At 41.1% G+C, this 18,966-nt stretch overlaps 1 protein-coding gene across 1 annotated transcript in view; it reads left to right on the top strand.

Annotated features, from left to right (window-relative positions):
* The first annotated feature begins 15,706 nt into the window (after nt 1-15,706).
* Nucleotides 15,707-18,966, top strand: part of LOC126260710 (hemicentin-2) — a 695,733-nt gene continuing 692,473 nt past the window's right edge. Inside the window, exon 1 of the mRNA XM_049958047.1 lies at nt 15,707-16,154. Coding sequence (XP_049814004.1) covers nt 16,043-16,154 — 112 coding nt within the window. The 5' untranslated portion in view covers nt 15,707-16,042. The remainder of the gene's footprint in view (nt 16,155-18,966) is intronic.

Here is an 18,966-nt window from a genome sequence, read left to right on the forward strand (position 1 = left end):
GTCCTCCATTGGTTAATTTGCTTCCAAGATAGCAAGCAGAACCTGACTTCGCTTGCTTCATGTCACCAATTTTGATATTTCTTACTATTCCAGTTTCTGCTACTTCTGATTACTTTTGTCTTTCTGAGGTTCATTCTCATTCCGCACTCCGTGCTCATTAGACTGTTCATTCCATTCAACAGATCCTGTAACGATCCTTGACTTCCCTGAGGTAAACACTGACATTAGCGAATCATACTAATATCCTTACAGCCTCAATTTTAATTACGCTCTTGAACCTCTCCTTCGCTTCGGTCATTGCTTCTTTGATGTGTAGACTGAGCAGTAAGAACGGGGGATTGATTTCTGTCTTACACCCTTTCCAATCCGAGCACTTCGTCACTGGTCGTCCTATCATTTTGACCGCTCTTGGTCCTTGCCCATATTATACAGTGTGAATCACGAACTACTGCCACCTAGAATAACTCCGAAAGTATGATAATAGCCGAAAAGTTTGTAGGACAAGTGTTGCGTAGGACAACGGGGACCATAATATGACGTTGGTTTTTGTTGCTAGGTGGGGTCGCGTCATACATATAAAGGTCGGCCATTTTTTAAGGGATGTTATCGTTTGGTACTTAATTTCTAATAGCGGCTATCGAGATGAATCGAATGATGTGTAACAGTAAGGTCTTTGAAAGTCAACGAAGGTCACAAAGGTGGCATGAAGGTCCATTAACAGAAGGTGTTCGAACTGATGACCATTGGTATCAGTGCAGTGCTGCGATCTTCTTATTATGGATTGAGTGGTATTCCTTATCACTTCGGCACTTATCGAACCACATGCTTCTCGTTTACGGAGAATGCCAACGAAATTCCGTGCGAGCTAGAGGCCGAAAGATGTGTATGATAAACTGAGAACAACTGAATGTGTAACGCATCGGAAACATATCCGGCGAAGAAGAAGTTACTAACGAGAAAATGGAAATTGGTACTCTTGCCACTGTGGTTCGAGATCCTTGTGTTAGTTCGCGTGAAATTGCAAGGCAATCTGGCATGAGCCAGAGTAGTATTGTTTGTGTTCTCCATCGCCATAAATATCATCCATACCATATCACTCTCCACCTAGAATTAACTGGTACGGATTGTATACGTCGCATTGAATTCTGCCGATGGACTCAAATTCAGATTCAGAGGACTGACACATTTATTAATTTGCTTTTATTTACTGACGAGCCTACAATCACGAACAATGGAAATGTTAATTTGCATAACATGCATTACTTGGCAACTGGAAATCCATTTTGGCTGCGGCCATTTGCCCACCAAAAGCCGTGGTCGGTGAATGTATGGTGTGGCATTCTGGAGTACAGAATTATGGGCCCCTATTTCATCGAAGGAAATCGTAATGGTAGGAAGTACACCACTTTCCTGGAAGAAAAGTTAGGTCTGTTATTGGAAGAAATGCCTTTAGGAGTAAGGATCAACACGATGGGTGTCCAGCACATTTTTCGCTGATGGCTAGAAATGAGTTGCAGAGACAATTTCCAAGTCGTTGGATTGGGCGCGGAGGAGATGTGTCGTGGCCGGCTCGTTCGCCAGACTTGACGCCTCTGGATTTTTACTTGTGGGAATTCGTAAGACATTGTTCGTAAAGACGTTACAATTACACTGCTCGCCACCGTAAATGCAACACCCTGAAGGAAGCATCCGAATCAAGTGAAATTTACGCCATGGGTTTGCAGCGATGAGATATGCAACTGATTAGAATTTCAGCGCAGACGCACATCACGCCCGCCTGTGGCGCCACCTCATAGCGCCATTTAAGGCTTGGCGATTTCGACGAGTGTACGTTCGGCACGTGTGTTTGCCTTGTGGTTGTTTCACAAGACGATCAGTTATGCCTCGTAGACAACAGCGAACATCTTTTGATCAAGTATCCGAGTTCGACAGAGGTAGGATAGTGGCTTACCGAGATTGTGGATTATCATACAGAGAAATCGCTAGTCGTGTTGGACGAAACCAAACAACTGTAATGCGGATATGTGACCGTTGGATGCAGGAGGGTACGACGGACCGACGTGGTCGATCGCATTCACCTCGGTGCACCACTGCACGTGCTGATAGGCAAATTGTGCGCATGTCAGTGACGGATCGCTCAGTGACATCCCGAACCATAGCACAGCACATTGCGTCCGTAACGCATCATCCAGTGTCTGAGCGTACCATTCGACGCCGTTTACAGCAGAGTGGTCTGTCCGCAAGACGTCCATTGCTTCGTCTACCATTGACGCAGAACCACAGACGTCTCCGTCGCCAATGGTGTGATGACAGACGGATGTGGACGGCAGAATGGAAAGACGTTGTCTTTATTGACGAGGCACGCTTCTGTCTGCAGCACCACGATGGTCGGATTCGAGTGTGGAGACACCGTGGAGAGAGGATGCTGGACAGCTGCATTATGCACCGTCACACTGGTCTTGCACCGGGTATTATGGTATGGGGCGGTATTGGATATTACTCTCGCACGCCTCTAGTACGCATTGCCGGTACTTTAAATAGCCGGCGCTACATATCCGAGGTGCTGGAGCCAGTTGTCCTTCCTTACCTTCAGGGCTCGGCCACAGCCATATTTCAAAACGATAATGCGCGACCACACGTGGCACGCATTGTCCAAAGGTTCTTCGTCAATAACCAGATTGAATTGCTTCCCTGGCCGGCTCGATCTCCGGATCTTTCGCCGATAGAAAACATGTGGTCCATGGTTGCTCAACGAGTGACCCAGATTATATCCCCAGCTGCCACACCAGCTGATCTTTGGCAACGTGTGGAAGCTGCTTGGGCTGCTGTACCCCAGGAACACATCCAACGTCTCTTTGACTCAATGCCGAGACGTTGAAAGGTGGCTACACTGAGCCACAGCGCCAGAGATCGCGCCAGAGAGTATTATTCTGCCGCCTCCACTTGCAGTGCTTGTTGAGATGTTGTAGTAGAGAGTGCTTGTCGAGAAGTCGTAGTGGAGAGTGCTTATCGAGATGTGGCAGTAGTGAGTCGGTGTTGAGATGTTGTAGTAGGGAGTGCTTATGCCATGTTTTATGCAGTTGTTTGATGGGCTAGACAGCAGATGTTGTTCGAATGGAGATATTGTAATGATCAGAGTGCTTTTCGACAATATGTATGAAGGTAAAAAAAATTCCATTTTTTTTCATTATTTCAGTGTCTTAAATAATGCGTCATTACAGGTTCAGTCAACAAAGCATCTGGCTCGTGTTCTTGTATTAGAGTGTAATTCTGGTTTTCTTGCGCAATTATAGTATTTCTATTTTTTTTAATTACTTCAGTATAAATGGTATTTAAAATTTCTTGTCTTATTGAAGAAGAACCGTGCCAGATGTGTACGTTGAATCACACTTCCACACATAGAACAGTTACACTTGAACTTTGGTTTCGTACGTTTTATAGTTGCTGGGGACTTAATTAATTAATTGTGTTAACGAAAATTTTCTTTCATTCTTTGTTGTTATTCTATGCAGTCAGATTGCGTACTAAAACTAGTCAGGGCCAACCGTTTACGAGACTTCGTAATCGGACATACAACTACTAAAAAATTTAAAATTATTTGCATTCTAAATAATTAAGCCCCCATGCACGTGGCGACCGCTGCTTCGGATCGTCCCTTGGAATTCTTCTGATTGTAAAAATAGTAGACAGTAGTATTGTTGTAGTAATTTGTATTTTAGTAATTGTAGTCTATATTGCATGTGTAGATTTGGTAATTGGCATTCTTCTAATGGTGTTTTGCAAAATTTATTTATTTGTTGTCTTGTCTACGGGTTTGATAATTTAGTGCAATTATTTCAATTGTTCGTTAATCGTGTTTGAGGGAAGCATTTCGTGTGAATGGTATTGTTGGTGATAACGTGTTATATTCTCTGTAATTTTCGTATTGTGACGAGTTTTGTATGTTTTGTAAATGATTACGCGATCGATGAAAAAGGCAAAAATGATGGATAGTGAGAATGACGAAATTGTTAACATGGCGAACTCGCCAACAGAGGAAAACAGTATCATGAATAATGAAGTTGAAAATAATTTAATAAGTCGGGAAAGTAGTCCGGAACCATTTCAAAATTTTTCACAATCAAAAAATTTTCAGAATACGAGATTAAGGACAGAAGAGATGGAGCAGTTGATGAGTGCAATATTAAATTTGGGATCTGAATTAAAAACAAATAGGGAAACAATGGAAACACGGTTAGACTCACTGGGATCACAAATAGGAACAATTATAACTGAGATGAAAACAATGACGACACGGTTATGACATGTTTCAAAAATATGAAAGATGAATCAAAGAAAGAAATTAGAGAAGAAGTACAACCGATTTTGAATGCTCACAATAATAGTTTAATTTCAACAGGAATTAGACAAGAGGAACAGGACAGAGAACAGGAAGAAAGAGAACGCGTGATAGTACAGAAATTTTCAGAGTTAAATTTACAACGTGCAAGCGATAAGGAAGAAATATTTGAGAGAATCGAGGAATCCGTACCAAATGACAGAATAAATAATCTAACACAACAATATGAACAGTTAACTACTAAATGTGACAATACCGAAACCCGAGTCGCGACACTTACGGAAGACGTAAATAAACAGAAAGAACAAATAGGTGACTTATCGGAAAGAGTTGAGGAGATTACAGATAAATTGACAAGTCTTAGCTTAAATGGGGACAGAGATTCGGATGATACAGCTCCATTGCCATTTGCAGAAACAGAAGAGTACCAGAGCATAAATAAACATGTTGACAATCAGGGAAAATTTAATGAACGCGTTAAAATAGAATTTGAGGTGTTACAAAAGCAAGTCAAACAAATTGAAGGCGAAATCGTAGGAAAAGACAGTAGAAGAAATTTAGAATCACAGATAGCAGAGGGGTTTGAAGAAAGTAATTTATTTCATTTACGGGATGCAACAAGAGAGCGCCAGGCGCGTGAACTTGACAATAATCGACATTCGGACTGGGACAGACGCGGTAGGTCTTTGTCGCCACGAGGAGAAAACTTTGACTATAAACACTTCTTAACTGTTCGGAAATTTAAGATCATTCGCAATTCTAAGAATGACATACATCCATGTTCATGGTTAGATCAATTTACGTACGCACTTCCGCCAAATTTGCCACTAAGTCACAAACTGAAATTTATGTGCAGCTATTAATGTCCTCAGGGGATTCACTACACTAAATGAATACGTGCCGTAGAGTGCATAGGGCCCCGAGCTGTAGTGGTGCTATTTCCCTTTTAGTTTTCTGCACCGCTGCCTACTCTTTTACTATTCTTTGCATCTGTCAAAACAACTCTTCTACTATCAATCTATCTAGAGAATCGGTAAAGAGTAACCGGTTATGACGATTTTACCCAAAAGAAATTTCGGAAACTACCATTTGGACTTACTGTACCTTCAGCAGCATTCATTCGTAGTTTAAACGAAATTTTACCTGTTTATCTTCGTGACAATATTGCTTCATATGTTGACGATATTCTTATTGCTATACGTTCTTGGAGTGAGCACAACAAAATTTTGGATTCATTATTACGTATCTTTGCAAGAGTTGGCGTTACAGTGAACTTGGAAAAATCTGAATTTGGTCGTTCTCAGGTGAAATTTCTTGGTCATATTATTTCTACAGAAGGTATTCTTCCTGATCCAGAGAAACTAGATGCTATTCGTAATTATGCTGTTCCTACCACAAAACGTGATGTTCGTAGTTTCCTTGGTGTCTGTAATTTTCTTAGACGCTTTGTTAGATTGGACGATTTGGCCACACCTCGTTTATGTGAACTATCTGGAAAGAATTCTAATTGGTGTTGGGATGAGGAAGCTCAATCAGAATTTGAACAACTTCGTGATGCTTTAGTTGCTGCTCCACTTCTTTCACATCCGGATTTATCTAAAGATTTTTGTTTGGCGACGGACTCATCATACAAAGGCCTAGGTGCTCATTTATTTCAAGAGATAGAAGAAAACGGCGTTGTAGTACAGAAGACTATTGCATTTGGAAGTCGTGTTCTCTCCAAATCAGAAAAAAATTATTCGATTACGGAACTTGAAGCCTTGGCTGTTGTATGGGCTTTCACAAAATTTCGGACATTTTTTGTTTGGCAGACATACTAAGGTTTACACCGATCATCGAGCTCTGGAATTTCTTATGTCAACAAAATTAACTCATGGAAGATTGTCACGATGGGCGTTGTATCTACAGGAATTTGATTTTAGTATTGTTTACATACAGGGTTCTTCAAATATTGTTGCTGATGCTTTATCACGTGCACCTATGGGTTTGAAACAAAATGCTGAGGAGGACTGCAAAGAAAACAATTATTGTTTGATGTGTATTCAAGGTGTTGCGTTTGAGAATTTTATTTCGTCTTCGCTCCAGGACATCGCTAAGGAGCAAAATAAGGATCCAATCTGGAAGGACATTAAGGAGAAGTGGAGGAGAAAGGAAAGCGTAGCGATTAGACAGCATTATTTAGTTTGCAATGATATTCTTTTTAAACGAAAATCGGTCGACAACTCTGTTTGGTTAGTTTGTATTCCTGATGAGTGGGTCAATAAATTGATTTGGTACACACATTTCAGTTATGCACACTTTGGTCCCAGAAAATGCTTTCAGAAATTACGAGAAAATTGCTACTTCAGTAATATGGAAAAACGTATTCGATCCGTTCTTGCCAAATACAAATTATGTCAAAAGGCTAAGCCGCCAACTATTTCTCACAGAGCACCGTTGTATCCTATCGTTCCAGCGAAATTAAAGGAGATGGCTGCAGTCGATTTGTTCGGTCCAGTGGTTCGTTCTACTAATGGTTTTGCGTACATTTTCGTAGCAGTGGAATTGACATCAAAATATGTGTGTTTTACACCTTTACGCAAAGCAACAGTTCGTTCAGTATCTAATGCTTTCATCAAACATTTTCTTAAAGAAGTGGGTCATCTTGATAAGGTTATATCAGATAATGGATCACAGTTTCGCTCTAAAATTTGGCTTCGTACTCTACGGCGTCGTAAGATTAAACCAATTTTCATTTCACTTTTTCACCCTCAGTCTAACGCTTCAGAGAGATGGATGAAGGAAATCAATAAATTGAGTCGACTTTATTGTCATCAGAATCACAGAACATGGGATCAGTACCTTCATATTTTTCAAAACATTCTGAATGAACTCCCTAATGATTCAACTTCTTTACCGCCTCTATTGATATTAAAAAATAAAGCACCGACAAATCGCATTTCTGAAATCGTTCCTTTTCCGCCTTCACGGAAACTGCGGCATTCTGAAGTTGTGAACCTGGCTCTGCAAAATATTGCAACTGCGGCTGCTGGAAGAGAGAAATCAGCTAAACGTCCTGGTCGTTTAAAAACTTTGTCAGTTGGTCAAAAGGTATTAATTAAGTCTCATCGTTTGTCTCACAAAGGAAAAGGCTTGTGTCGCAAATTTTTTCTGCTTTATAACGGTCCATATAGAATTCGCAAAATTATTCGTGATAACACTGTTGAAGTAGAAACTCTTAAGTCTCGGCGCTCTAAGGGAATACATCATATATCTAACGTTAAAATTTTTGTCGAATGACATACTTTTGAGAAACTAACAGCTACATGTAAACACGCAGAGAATACAAGGATACCGCGCCGTGTTCCGGCGGCGGCACATATTCAAAGCAACAGTCAAGTCTGCGCGGCGCACAAGGCAGTCGTTGACCGCAAACAATTACTTCCTACGTCACGCGCCTACAGCTCATCGAGCGCTCAGTGCGAATGCACTGCCAGCCGTAAACAAATACACAGTCTAATTTCTCCGAATAAATTCAGTATAAAGCTACAGTGACTTGATAAATTATGTTATTAACGTTCAGTATTTTTCAGGATACGGTTGTATAAAATATTTAAGAACTTCAGGTAAATTCTGTGTGTGTCCGACGATTAGAGGACTTGCTATCGAGAAAATTTCAGGAAGAATGTAATTTCGAAGATGAAACTAATAAACTAAAAAGGTAACGATTAATTGAGTTTATTTTTCAGGTAACATATTTCCACTTAGGTACGTACTTTAGACGTAATCTGCTGCTCGCGATTACGTGATTCATACTTTGTGCTAAATTTCATGTTCTATGAATTTACTTGTGAAGCGACGTGCTTGCGTACATTAACTGATTTTGACAATGATTGATTAATGAACAGGGTTGTTACTTGTGTACATTATGCATCGCTTGGCTGCACTGCTTTTTCACTGATGTCATTTTTTTTATTATGTGCCTGCTGTGCTTATTTATTTAAATTATAATTGTCACCTGATTAATTGTGCTGATATGGTTATGTATGTAGGTTATACTTTGTGATTTATCTGCTTGCGCCGTCATGTTTACTTATTAAGATTACATATGAACATTTATTTGCTTATGCTGATATGATGCTAATGACCTGTTTATGATGTAAGATATATATTTGCTGCTTTGCGTATGGATTGCATATTTACACATTCCTGTTTTGTTGTCATAACTACTCTTTAATTTGGTATATAGAAATGCTGATATACTGTGTACGAACATAGAGTTTAGGTCACACTATGGTATTAATTATAGATTGTTCGCTTGGCAGAGCCTTGTTGTAGGAATTGTGCTGCATCCACTTGTTGACATTCTGTTCTCTACTGGTATATTTACTCGCTGTTGCATGTTTTGCTTACACTCAGTGCCTTATATTTTAAGATAAGAAAATGAACTGCTATAATGCTACGAACGACATTGGTACAAGAAACTTCATTGAAGTCACATGAGCTGGAGGTTTTACGGAAGCTGTATAAATTTATGCTGATAGGAAGGAAGCTAACGACATGATATACCAACACTAGGTTTAGACCATTGACAGTTATTACACTGCATTCTTCGTGAGCAATTGAAATAGCAAGTGACACTTGACACAAGAAATACTCCACATGTTTGCTTCTGTTTTGCCATGATTATTAAAGTGGTGTACACACTGTGAATTATTACTATCATTAACACTCCGTACTCGTACTTACTTACTGAGAGTTATTCAAACTAAAGGCTGTTGGAGGTCATGTATGCATTTCTTTTATTTTATGATGGACAAGGTAACCAAAATGTATTTTATAATTCATAATGAGTAGAATATTTGGCTCAGGTGGACTACACAGAGGTTGTGTGTGGACATTGTGTCTTCGGATTGCATGGGATGATAAATTGAAGTTTGCACTAGGATTTTGTCTGTACTTGTTCGAGGAGAAATGGAAGTGAAATGATATTGGTAATAAGGTTTATATGTATCGACGTATTGAAGAGGTATTACTGAGGTATTGAGATTGTGTGAAGTTGATGATTATTGGAGTTTTGGTGGACAGGAAGTAAGATAAATAATATTTATGATAAGGTTTATATGTATCGACGTAAGAGGTATTATTGAAGTATTAAGATTATATGATGATAATGATTATTGGAGTTTTGGTGGATAAGAGGTAAAGTAAGTGAGGAGCATTTTTTTTTTTTGTTGGTTTATATGGAACAAGGAGGATGCAGATGGCAGACTAGAACACTCAAGTAGAAGGAAGATTGTCTACACACACACTTTGTTAAATCACTAAGCAGTATATACTTTTTTTTGAGGGAGGAAGCATTTGCATATCTTGGCTCACTGACAGTTGTTCAGCAACCGTACATTTGATTTGGCTTGGCAAACATTGCTCTTGACATAATGACTATGACGTTGACTAACTATTATTGACTGTTATACATTGCTGCCATTACTACTTGATACACATTTCGAACATCAAATTTTGACAGAATTCCATTTACACAGTTAACACTATTCAACTACACAGTAGCACTTAATGTGGATGAAAGATGAGTGAGTGTGTTTTGTGTGTTTTCCTTTCCTAATCCCAGATAATTGGTACCGACCTATCTCCTAAATATTATTTTAGGTGTTTGTTGTGGCTTGCACTGACACCCATAAATATTATAGGTTTACTGATATTTGTGTATTTGTAATAGTTAATATGACAATTAGCTGATATCATTTGTGTGTTTATTATAATTTCTATGTTTAGTGTGAGAGCATTGATAATAATTTTGTTAAAGCAATTGTGTGTGCATTCAAACTGTTGTTCATACCTGCACTTGTTCAACATTGATGTGTGCCACTTAGAAATGTTTAATTACTGCTGATGAACTGTGTGATTAGTGATTGTGAATATTATGGACTATTACTTGCACTTTTTCTACATGATTGGTGCCACTAGGACATGTTTAATATCTGCTGATAAACTCTGATGAACAGTGTGATTAGTGATAGTGAATATTATGGACAGCTGTCTGCACCTGTTCAACATTACTGGGTGCCACTGATGGACTGCTTCTACTGAAATGATGTCACTTCTTGCTGTCTGCACCTGTTTAACATTACTGGGTGCCACTGATGGAACTGTTTCTACTGACATAATGTCACTTGTTGGTGTCTGCACCCGCTCAACATTGCTGGGTGCCACTGATGGAACTGTATCTACTGAGAAGATGTCACTTGTTGGTGTCTGCACCTGCTCAACATTGCTGGGTGCCACTAATGGAACTGCTTCTACTGAAAAGATGTTACTTGTTGGTGTCTGCACCTGTTCAACATTACTGGGTGCCACTGATGGAACTGTTTCTACTGACATAATGTCACTTGTTGGTGTCTGCACCTGCTCAACATTGCTGGGTGCCACTAATGGAACTGCTTCTACTGAATAGATGTTACTTGTTGGTGTCTGCACCTGTTCAACATTGCTGGGTGCCACTGATGGAACTGCTTCTACTGACATAATGTCACTTGTTGGTGTCTGCACCTGCTCAACATTGCTGGCTGCCACTAATGGAACTCCTTCTACTGAAAAGATGTTACCTGTTGGTGTCTGCACCTGTTCAACATTGCTGGGTGCCACTGATGGAACTGCTTCTACTGAGATGATGTCACTTGTTGGTGTCTGCACCTGCTCAACATTTCTGGGTGCCACTGATGGACTGATTCTATTGAAATAATGTCACTTGTTGGTGTCTGCACCTGCTCAACATTGCTGGGTGCCACTGATGGAACTGCTTCTACTAAAATGGTGTCACTTGTTGGTATTTGCACCTGTTGACCATTGCTGGGTGCTACTGCTGGAACTGTCAACTACTTGTTTCTTGAGCTATGGAAAGCATTTATGTGAATATATGTATACACTGATATTTTGTGTATTACTGTTTGTGAAATGTTATGAGACTCTTACCTGCACATATTCGTCATTGCTGACGCTATTGATTGAATTGTTTAACCACATAATACTTGTGTAAACTATTATGTAAAGTCACATGTATGAAAGAATTTGTATTCCTTACTGTATTTTATATATTAGGTTATTGAAAGGTCAGTGCAAAGCCAAAATATTATCTAGTTATGTGACATTTACGTATTAATATTATCTTTTATTTTTGTCTGTATTTTTTTTTGACGAATTTGGTGGTATTTTCACCACCAATGCTGGCAAAAATACCATCAAATTCTAGCCCGTGGAGGAGGGGCATATGAAAGGTGGCTACACTGAGCCACAGCGCCAGAGATCGCGCCAGAGAGTATTATTCTGCCGCCTCCACTGGCAGTGCTTGTTGAGATGTTGTAGTAGAGAGTGCTTGTCGAGAAGTCGTAGTTGAGAGTGCTTATCGAGATGTGGCAGTAGTGAGTTGGTGTTGAGATGTTGTAGTAGGGAGTGCTTATGCCATGTTTTATGCAGTTGTTTGATGGGCTAGACAGCAGATGTTGTTCGAATGGAGATATTGTAATGATCAGAGTGCTTTTCGACAATATATATGAAGGTAAACAAAATTCCTTTTCTTTCATTATTTCAATGTCTTAAATAATGCGTCATTACAGGTTCAGTCAACAAAGCATCTGGCTCGTGTTCTTGTATTAGAGTGTAATTCTGGTTTTCTTGCGCAATTATAGTATTTCTATTTTTTTTAATTACTTCAGTATAAATGGTATTTAAAATTTCTTGTCTTATTGAAGAAGAACCGTGCCAGATGTGTACGTTGAATCACACTTCCACACATAGAACAGTTACACTTGAACTTTGGTTTCGTACGTTTTATAGTTGCTGGGGACTTAATTAATTAATTGTGTTAACGAAAATTTTCTTTCATTCTTTGTTGTTATTCTATGCAGTCAGATTGCGTACTAAAACTAGTCAGGGCCAACCGTTTACGAGACTTAGTAATCGGACAGACAGCGACTGAAAATTAAAATTATTTGCATTCATTATATTTAATTAAGCCCCCATGCAACGTGTGGCAGCGGTGATCTCCAACAATGGCGGCTACTCTGGCTACTGATTCTGGCAGGAACCACATGTCACAGACGTCTGTAAACGTAATCATTTGATACTTGGTCAACATGTTGTCTACAAAATAAATCTTGTTGTGCTACCTCTTGTCTTTCTCGGTGTTGCATTTACGGTGGCCAGCAGTGTACATCTGAAGACATACGAGAGAGAATTGTCAGAGCACGTGCTTCGATAAATGCCGAAGTTATTAGGAATACCACTCAGTCCATGATAAGGGGATTGTAGCACCGCATTGATACCAATGGTCATCAGTTCGAACACCTTCTGTAAATGGACGTTCATGCCACCTTTGTGACCTTCGTTGACCTCCAAAGACCTTAGTGTTACACATCATTGGATTTTTCTCGATATCCGCTATCAGAAAATAAGTACCAAACTACTGCATCCCATTAAAAAAAAAAGTTGACCTTCATATCTCTGAAACGACCCTACCTAGCATCAAAAAACCAACGTCATATTATGGCCCGCGTTGTCCCATGCAACATTTGTCCCACAAACTTTTCAGCTCCTATCATACTTTCGGAGTTATTCTTGGTGGCAATAGTTAGTGACTCACAGTATACTTTAGCCGTCTCTCCCTATAACGTAGCGCTATTTTTCGCTATTTTTCGGACCATTTTCTCTGGTAGACCGGTCCTATGTTCTTGTCTTTATTTTTATACAGTCTTGCTTCCATTATCAAGCGCAGTATGAGAAGTGCCTCTGTGGTACCGTCCCCTTCACTAAAGCTAAACTGATCGTCATCTAACTGACTTTCAGTTTTCCATTCTCCTGTACATTACCCTTGTCAGGAAGATGGCTACATGAGCTGTGAGGTTGATTGTGCAATAGTTCTGACACTTAACTGCCCTTGCTATCTCCTGAATTTTGTGGATGATGTTTCTCCGCAAGTGCGATGGTAAAAAATGGCTCTGAGCACTATGGGACTTAACATCTGAGGTCATCAATCCTCTAGAACTTAGAACTACTTAAACCTCCAGAATAGATTTTCACTCTGCAGCGGAGTGTGTGCAGATATGAAACTTACTGGCAGATTAAAACTGTGTGCCGGACCGAGACTCGAACTCGGGACCTTTGCCTTTCGCGGGCAAGTGTTCTACCATCTGAGCTACCCAAGAATGACTCACGCCCCGTCCTCACAGCTTTACTTCTGCCAGTATCTCGTCTCCTACCTTCCAAACTTTACAGAAGCCCTTCTGCGAACCTTGCAGAAATAGCACTCCTGGAAGAAAGGATATTGCGGAGACATGGCTTAGCCACAGCTTCGCAGAAGAGCTTCTGTGAAGTTTGGTAGGTAGGAGACGAGATACAGGCAGAAGTAAAGCTGTGAGGACGGGGCGTGAGTCGTGCTTGGGTAGCTCAGATGGTCCGGCATACAGTTTTAATCTTCCAGGAAGCTACTGAAACCTAAGTAACCTAAGGACATCACACATATCCATGCCCGAGGCAGGATTGGAACCTGCGACCGTAGCGGCCGCGCGGTTACAGACTGAAGCGCCTAGAACCACTCGGCCACACCGGCCGGCTACGATGGTACATTATCAGTCCCGAAAACAGCAGACATAAAAATGTGGAATACACTTTCCTTACGTGGCATGCAAATAATTTTATTTATTTAATCGTATGGCTAGGGCCCCCGCGTCGGGCAGGCCGTTCGCCGGCTGCCGGTCTTTCAATTTGACGCCACTTCGGCGACCTGCAGTCGATAAGGATGATAGGGCGATGAAGAGGACAATTTTTTTTCGCAATTTTATGAAACATATATAACCCACTGTCTGACCCTTTTGAATGGGTGCATTAAGACTAACTAACTCTGCTATTAGTTCTACAGAAGTGGTTTATTAATACATGCACAATATGTATTAAGCAAGCAACATTGTGCTATATGTGAATGATCGGCCTCTTAGCCTCTCTGGAATCCTCCCAGAGAGTTGCCCGTCCCTAGCCACGTGGAGGCGGGCCGCTACTACTAGAAGAAACCACTCCGCTTATACCACTCTTTTAGTCTCCACAACACCATACTGAGCTAACTACAACTACTAGCTACTACAAGTCAAAGACTTACACAAACAAACATAGTATTTACATATTTACAATTGCGCATTAGATCTGAAGCGCATTTACCCTCTCCCAAGATACGCTCGCTGGGCCTCCCTTGAGATTTTATTTACCAATTTTGCGAAATTGCTGAACAATTCGCCATTTGTCAATATTTCATTTACATCCCTTGTTTGCAGAAGCTGTCTCTCAACTGAGACAGCCTGTTCGCATATTGGACACTCAAACACTGTGTGTTCTGGCGATCCTGCTTGGGCACCACAGTCACACTACGGTGTTGGTCTTTTCCCTATTTTATGCATGTACGTGGGATAGGGACCGTGGCCTGTAAGGAAGTGAACTAGGCCCTGTGAGGGCTTCATTATCTTGTTCTCTAGTCTTTCCCTTACTGTGGGTAGAAACCCGTGGATTCTACGGCCTGTACTGGACCCATCCCATTCGTCCTGCCAAATGTCAAGCATTTTTTCTCGGATAACTTTAACGCTTACCAGAGGACTGACCATTATATTTTGCACCTTGTCGATGTTCTGTTTGCGCAGCCAGTAGAAGGCTGCGTGCTGCCTTATTATCAGGTACACAGAACAACACCCAGTCCCTGGTTGGAGAATATTCCCCGACCCACTGGGGAATCAAATCCTGGCCCAGAGGACTGACAATCCGTCACAGTGACTATGCAGCTACCGGGGGTAGACATGCAAATAATAATAGCAGTCATCAGAACAACACATTCGTAGACATCACCGACTCACTACCACAACGTCACCTCTCTGTTTTACCTTTGTTTGTGCGCATGTGACAGCACACTCCCCAATGACGCTCCAAGCCAATGTCAGGCATCGCTAGGTTCAGTTGGGCCATATTGTACGAACCTTTCCTCAAGCGAGTGCCAAATTTCGTGGTAAGCCCTTCCCGAGGCAACGTTCGTTTTTTTTTCCTTTTTTTTTTGCGCAGAGAGGATCTGCTTGCAGGTGCAACACGAGCCGGGAGATCCATCGGCCGCGAGGCCCGCGTCATTTCATCGCGGCACGCGCCCTCCGCCCCCTCGCCGAGGCGGCGTCCGGGGTGGTCCCCCCTACGCGCACGCACGCTTCCGCCGGCAGGCGCAGCAGAGATGCGGAGCCCCCAGCTCCGCGCATGCGCGCTGCGCCACTCCTTCCGGCTGGCTCGCGGGCGACTGCGTTGAGCGGGGCGCGCGCCGTGGCGGTAGGCGTCAGTTCTACCCGAGCCGCCGCCTCCTGCCCACAGGGCACCCACCAGCCGGCCGCGGTCGCGTCACGGGGGCACAAAATAAAAAAAAAGGACAAAAAACGCCAGAGGCGCTACTTTGCCACTTTCACTGCAACTGGCGCTGCAGCTGCTCGGATCGCGTGTGCGCCGTTCCTCGCATTCACCGTCAAATTAGCAGCGCGATGTATACGACGGCGAAGAAGGTCCACTGGGACCGTGTCCCCGCCGACGCGCCTTCTGCCACCCACCGTGTGTTTCTGTTACTGCTACGGTCCTGGTGAGTGGATTCGCGGGACCGGATAGTCGGCAGCGGCGGAGTGGGACGTGGAGCAGAAGACAATGGGCGTTGTACACGCATCGTCAGCGTCCGCGTCGTCGGAGTTGTGGACAGTGCTGGCTGGCGCCATAGCTCTGCTGCTGGCCACGGGCGAAGCGCGAGCGGCTAAAGACAGTGAGTACCACATTCGCTGCCACTGTATAGTATATGCGGACGTTGCGGCGCAAATAGAGGGCGTTTCGACGCTTGTTAATTTGTTCCCGGAAGTGCGTCTTTAAGTCGTCCGTTTATCGCCTATCCACTTTAAAATTCCATGTATGTTGAATTATCACAATTTATCTTTCACGTATTAAGTTACCCTTTTGTTGAGTGGCAATAAATTTGCCTGAAAAACAATTGTTCCGAAAATTCGTAAAATGCAGTTGTAGATAAGTAAATGTCTGCGGAAGGGAAATAGAGATGGTAGCATAGCAGTTTCTGCCTATTACCCATTATGGAGCTGTGGGGTTTGGATTGCTACTACCCACTCTACCGCTTGTTAACAATATCTCACTTCCATTGTACTGTTTCACATTGCTGTGGACTATGCTAACGAAGCCCTTATTCAAACTGAGTCTGGAGAACGGCTGTTCACAACAACTCAGAGTAAACGTTACTGCTGTATCACAGGTTATTCGCCGGGATCTCTCGAATGAGTGAAGCCTGATGGAAATATGGCCATACAGTTCTTTTTTTTTTGTTTGTTAGAAGTATAAACTTTTGAAATTTCGTCTATCTCTTATCTATATATCGAAAGTAAGTAGAAATAGTACAATGAGTAAGTTAATGAAAGTGTGAGCTATTCGAAACGAAGTAATAATGTAATTCCATGTGATTGAGACGTACGAATTCGGTGCTCTATTTGCTTTACATTTAAAGAAACAAAGGCTGAAATTTTGTTGTTGAAATGCGTGTGAAATCTTATGGGACTTAACTGCTAAGGTCATCAGTCCCTAAGCTTACACACTACTTAACCTAAATTATCCTAAGGACAAACACACACACCCCTGCCGGAGGGAGGACTCGAACCTCCGCCGGGACCAGCCGCTGAAATTTTGTTACCAACATTCATATACGATAGAAAGTGAAAGGTATACTTATTAGAGCACGGAGCAAATTTCATTTACGTCATATATTGTACACTGCTTTAGTACTGATCTATGGTTTACCATGATAGGGTCGGGCATGGATGTTTGTGATGTCCTTAGGTTAGTTAGGTTTAACTAGTTCTAAGTTCTAGGGGACTAATGACCTCAGCAGTTGAGTCCCATAGTGCTCAGAGCCATGATAGGGGCATCAGTCTTTGATAACGACCTCCTTTTACGATTTATGACGTTCCTAAAACATACATTACAACAGAATGCACGTGATTTGTCAGTTATCAGAAGTTACGATGTTGTTCCCCAGTGTCATAAAATGACCCAAGCTGTATTGACTAAAGCATTACACATCCGCATCTAGTACTACTTGAAACCTAAATTTGAATTTTATCTTTTAAGTTTTGACCGTAATAATTCATGTGACAGATACAGTGAAATCATGCAGTCTATTAAATACTTGGATGCGATGCGCAGGACATCTGCTTTTACTAATGAGTGAAATGCTATACCGGAAGATAAAGTATTTGTGTACACTGCACGCATTAAACGGTGCAGCTCCAATCAAATAATTACTTAAATATCAGGGCTTTAACAAACATTATTTTGAAAACATTTATTTAGAGTAAAAAAACATACGCAATAAAAGGTAACAGAGTTTCTGGAGGAAATAGAAACCATGAGTTATGACTTAGCTGTGTACGTGATGCACTTTTCAGTGGAGTGAAGCCGGCAGTAATGTGAAGAGAATTGAAAGAGCCCACAATTGTGGTAGTATCCCCACAAATTTTCAGTGGCACGTAAACTATTATATACTTCAAGTTCTCAAACATCCAGAAACGCTCTATATCATTCCACTTCCAATGTAAGACGTAAATAGTAGTAAAATTAATGTGACAACGTATTACAACAATCATTTAATTTCCAGTTGACGTAAATAGTGGTAAAAATAATGTGAAAACGATTTCAGCTTTTTTCATTCCTGATGCTGGAATTTTATCTTCGAAATATCGAAAGTTTCTTACTACGGTTGATTATAGTTTCCCTCTGTAATATTAATGGTGTGAAGACATTTTTGATACTGTCTCTACTATATCTCTGAGGAAACGAAAGCACAGTCGTAAAAGTGAACACGAGTAATCCATTTGCGAAATAGTTACAGGAGATAGTAAATAATTTTACTGAACTACAGCAATAAAACGCTGAAGATTATTTCCCTCACATGAAGACGATGTGATCAGTGTGTGGTGCATTTTCAGCAGTATTAGAAGCATTTCAATTTATAAGTATCTGTTCTTGCCAGATATTCACTATCAGAAAGGAGGTGATTTAATTTTGTCACTGAGATTGGTCCCTCGCAACTAAGTGATATCTCGAAATTGATCTCATATGCATTTTTAATTTACGTTTTTTGAGATGATGAAGTGTATATGGTACTAGGTTCCTTTTCAGGAGGGTAGTCATTTGTAGCCTGTGTCAGTCGACTTTCTTTTATATTGACAGGTATTGGGTTACCATTTCAACCAGTTACTGTGATACTTTGCTCAAGATCATTGGTAGTCGTTATCTCTCTCTTTCCCAAAACAGTTGATGTTCCATCTCAACCTACCTCCAAGGAAAATTGGAATTCAATCAATAAAAAACAATGTTGAAACAGCTTTCGCCACCATTATCGTTCCTTTGTAGATGCGTTGTATGAAACGTTTATTTGTATCGTTTTAGTCATACTGCATACACACGATGATTAATATGAATACAATATTTGTTTAATAAACGTTTGACTTGCGCACTCTGCACTATGTGTAAGTAAATAATGAATTCGTTGATTTAAGATGCGAAAGTCATATAGC

The sequence above is a fragment of the Schistocerca nitens genome, chromosome 5 (assembly GCF_023898315.1).
Source record: "Schistocerca nitens isolate TAMUIC-IGC-003100 chromosome 5, iqSchNite1.1, whole genome shotgun sequence".
NCBI lineage: Eukaryota > Metazoa > Arthropoda > Insecta > Orthoptera > Acrididae > Schistocerca > Schistocerca nitens.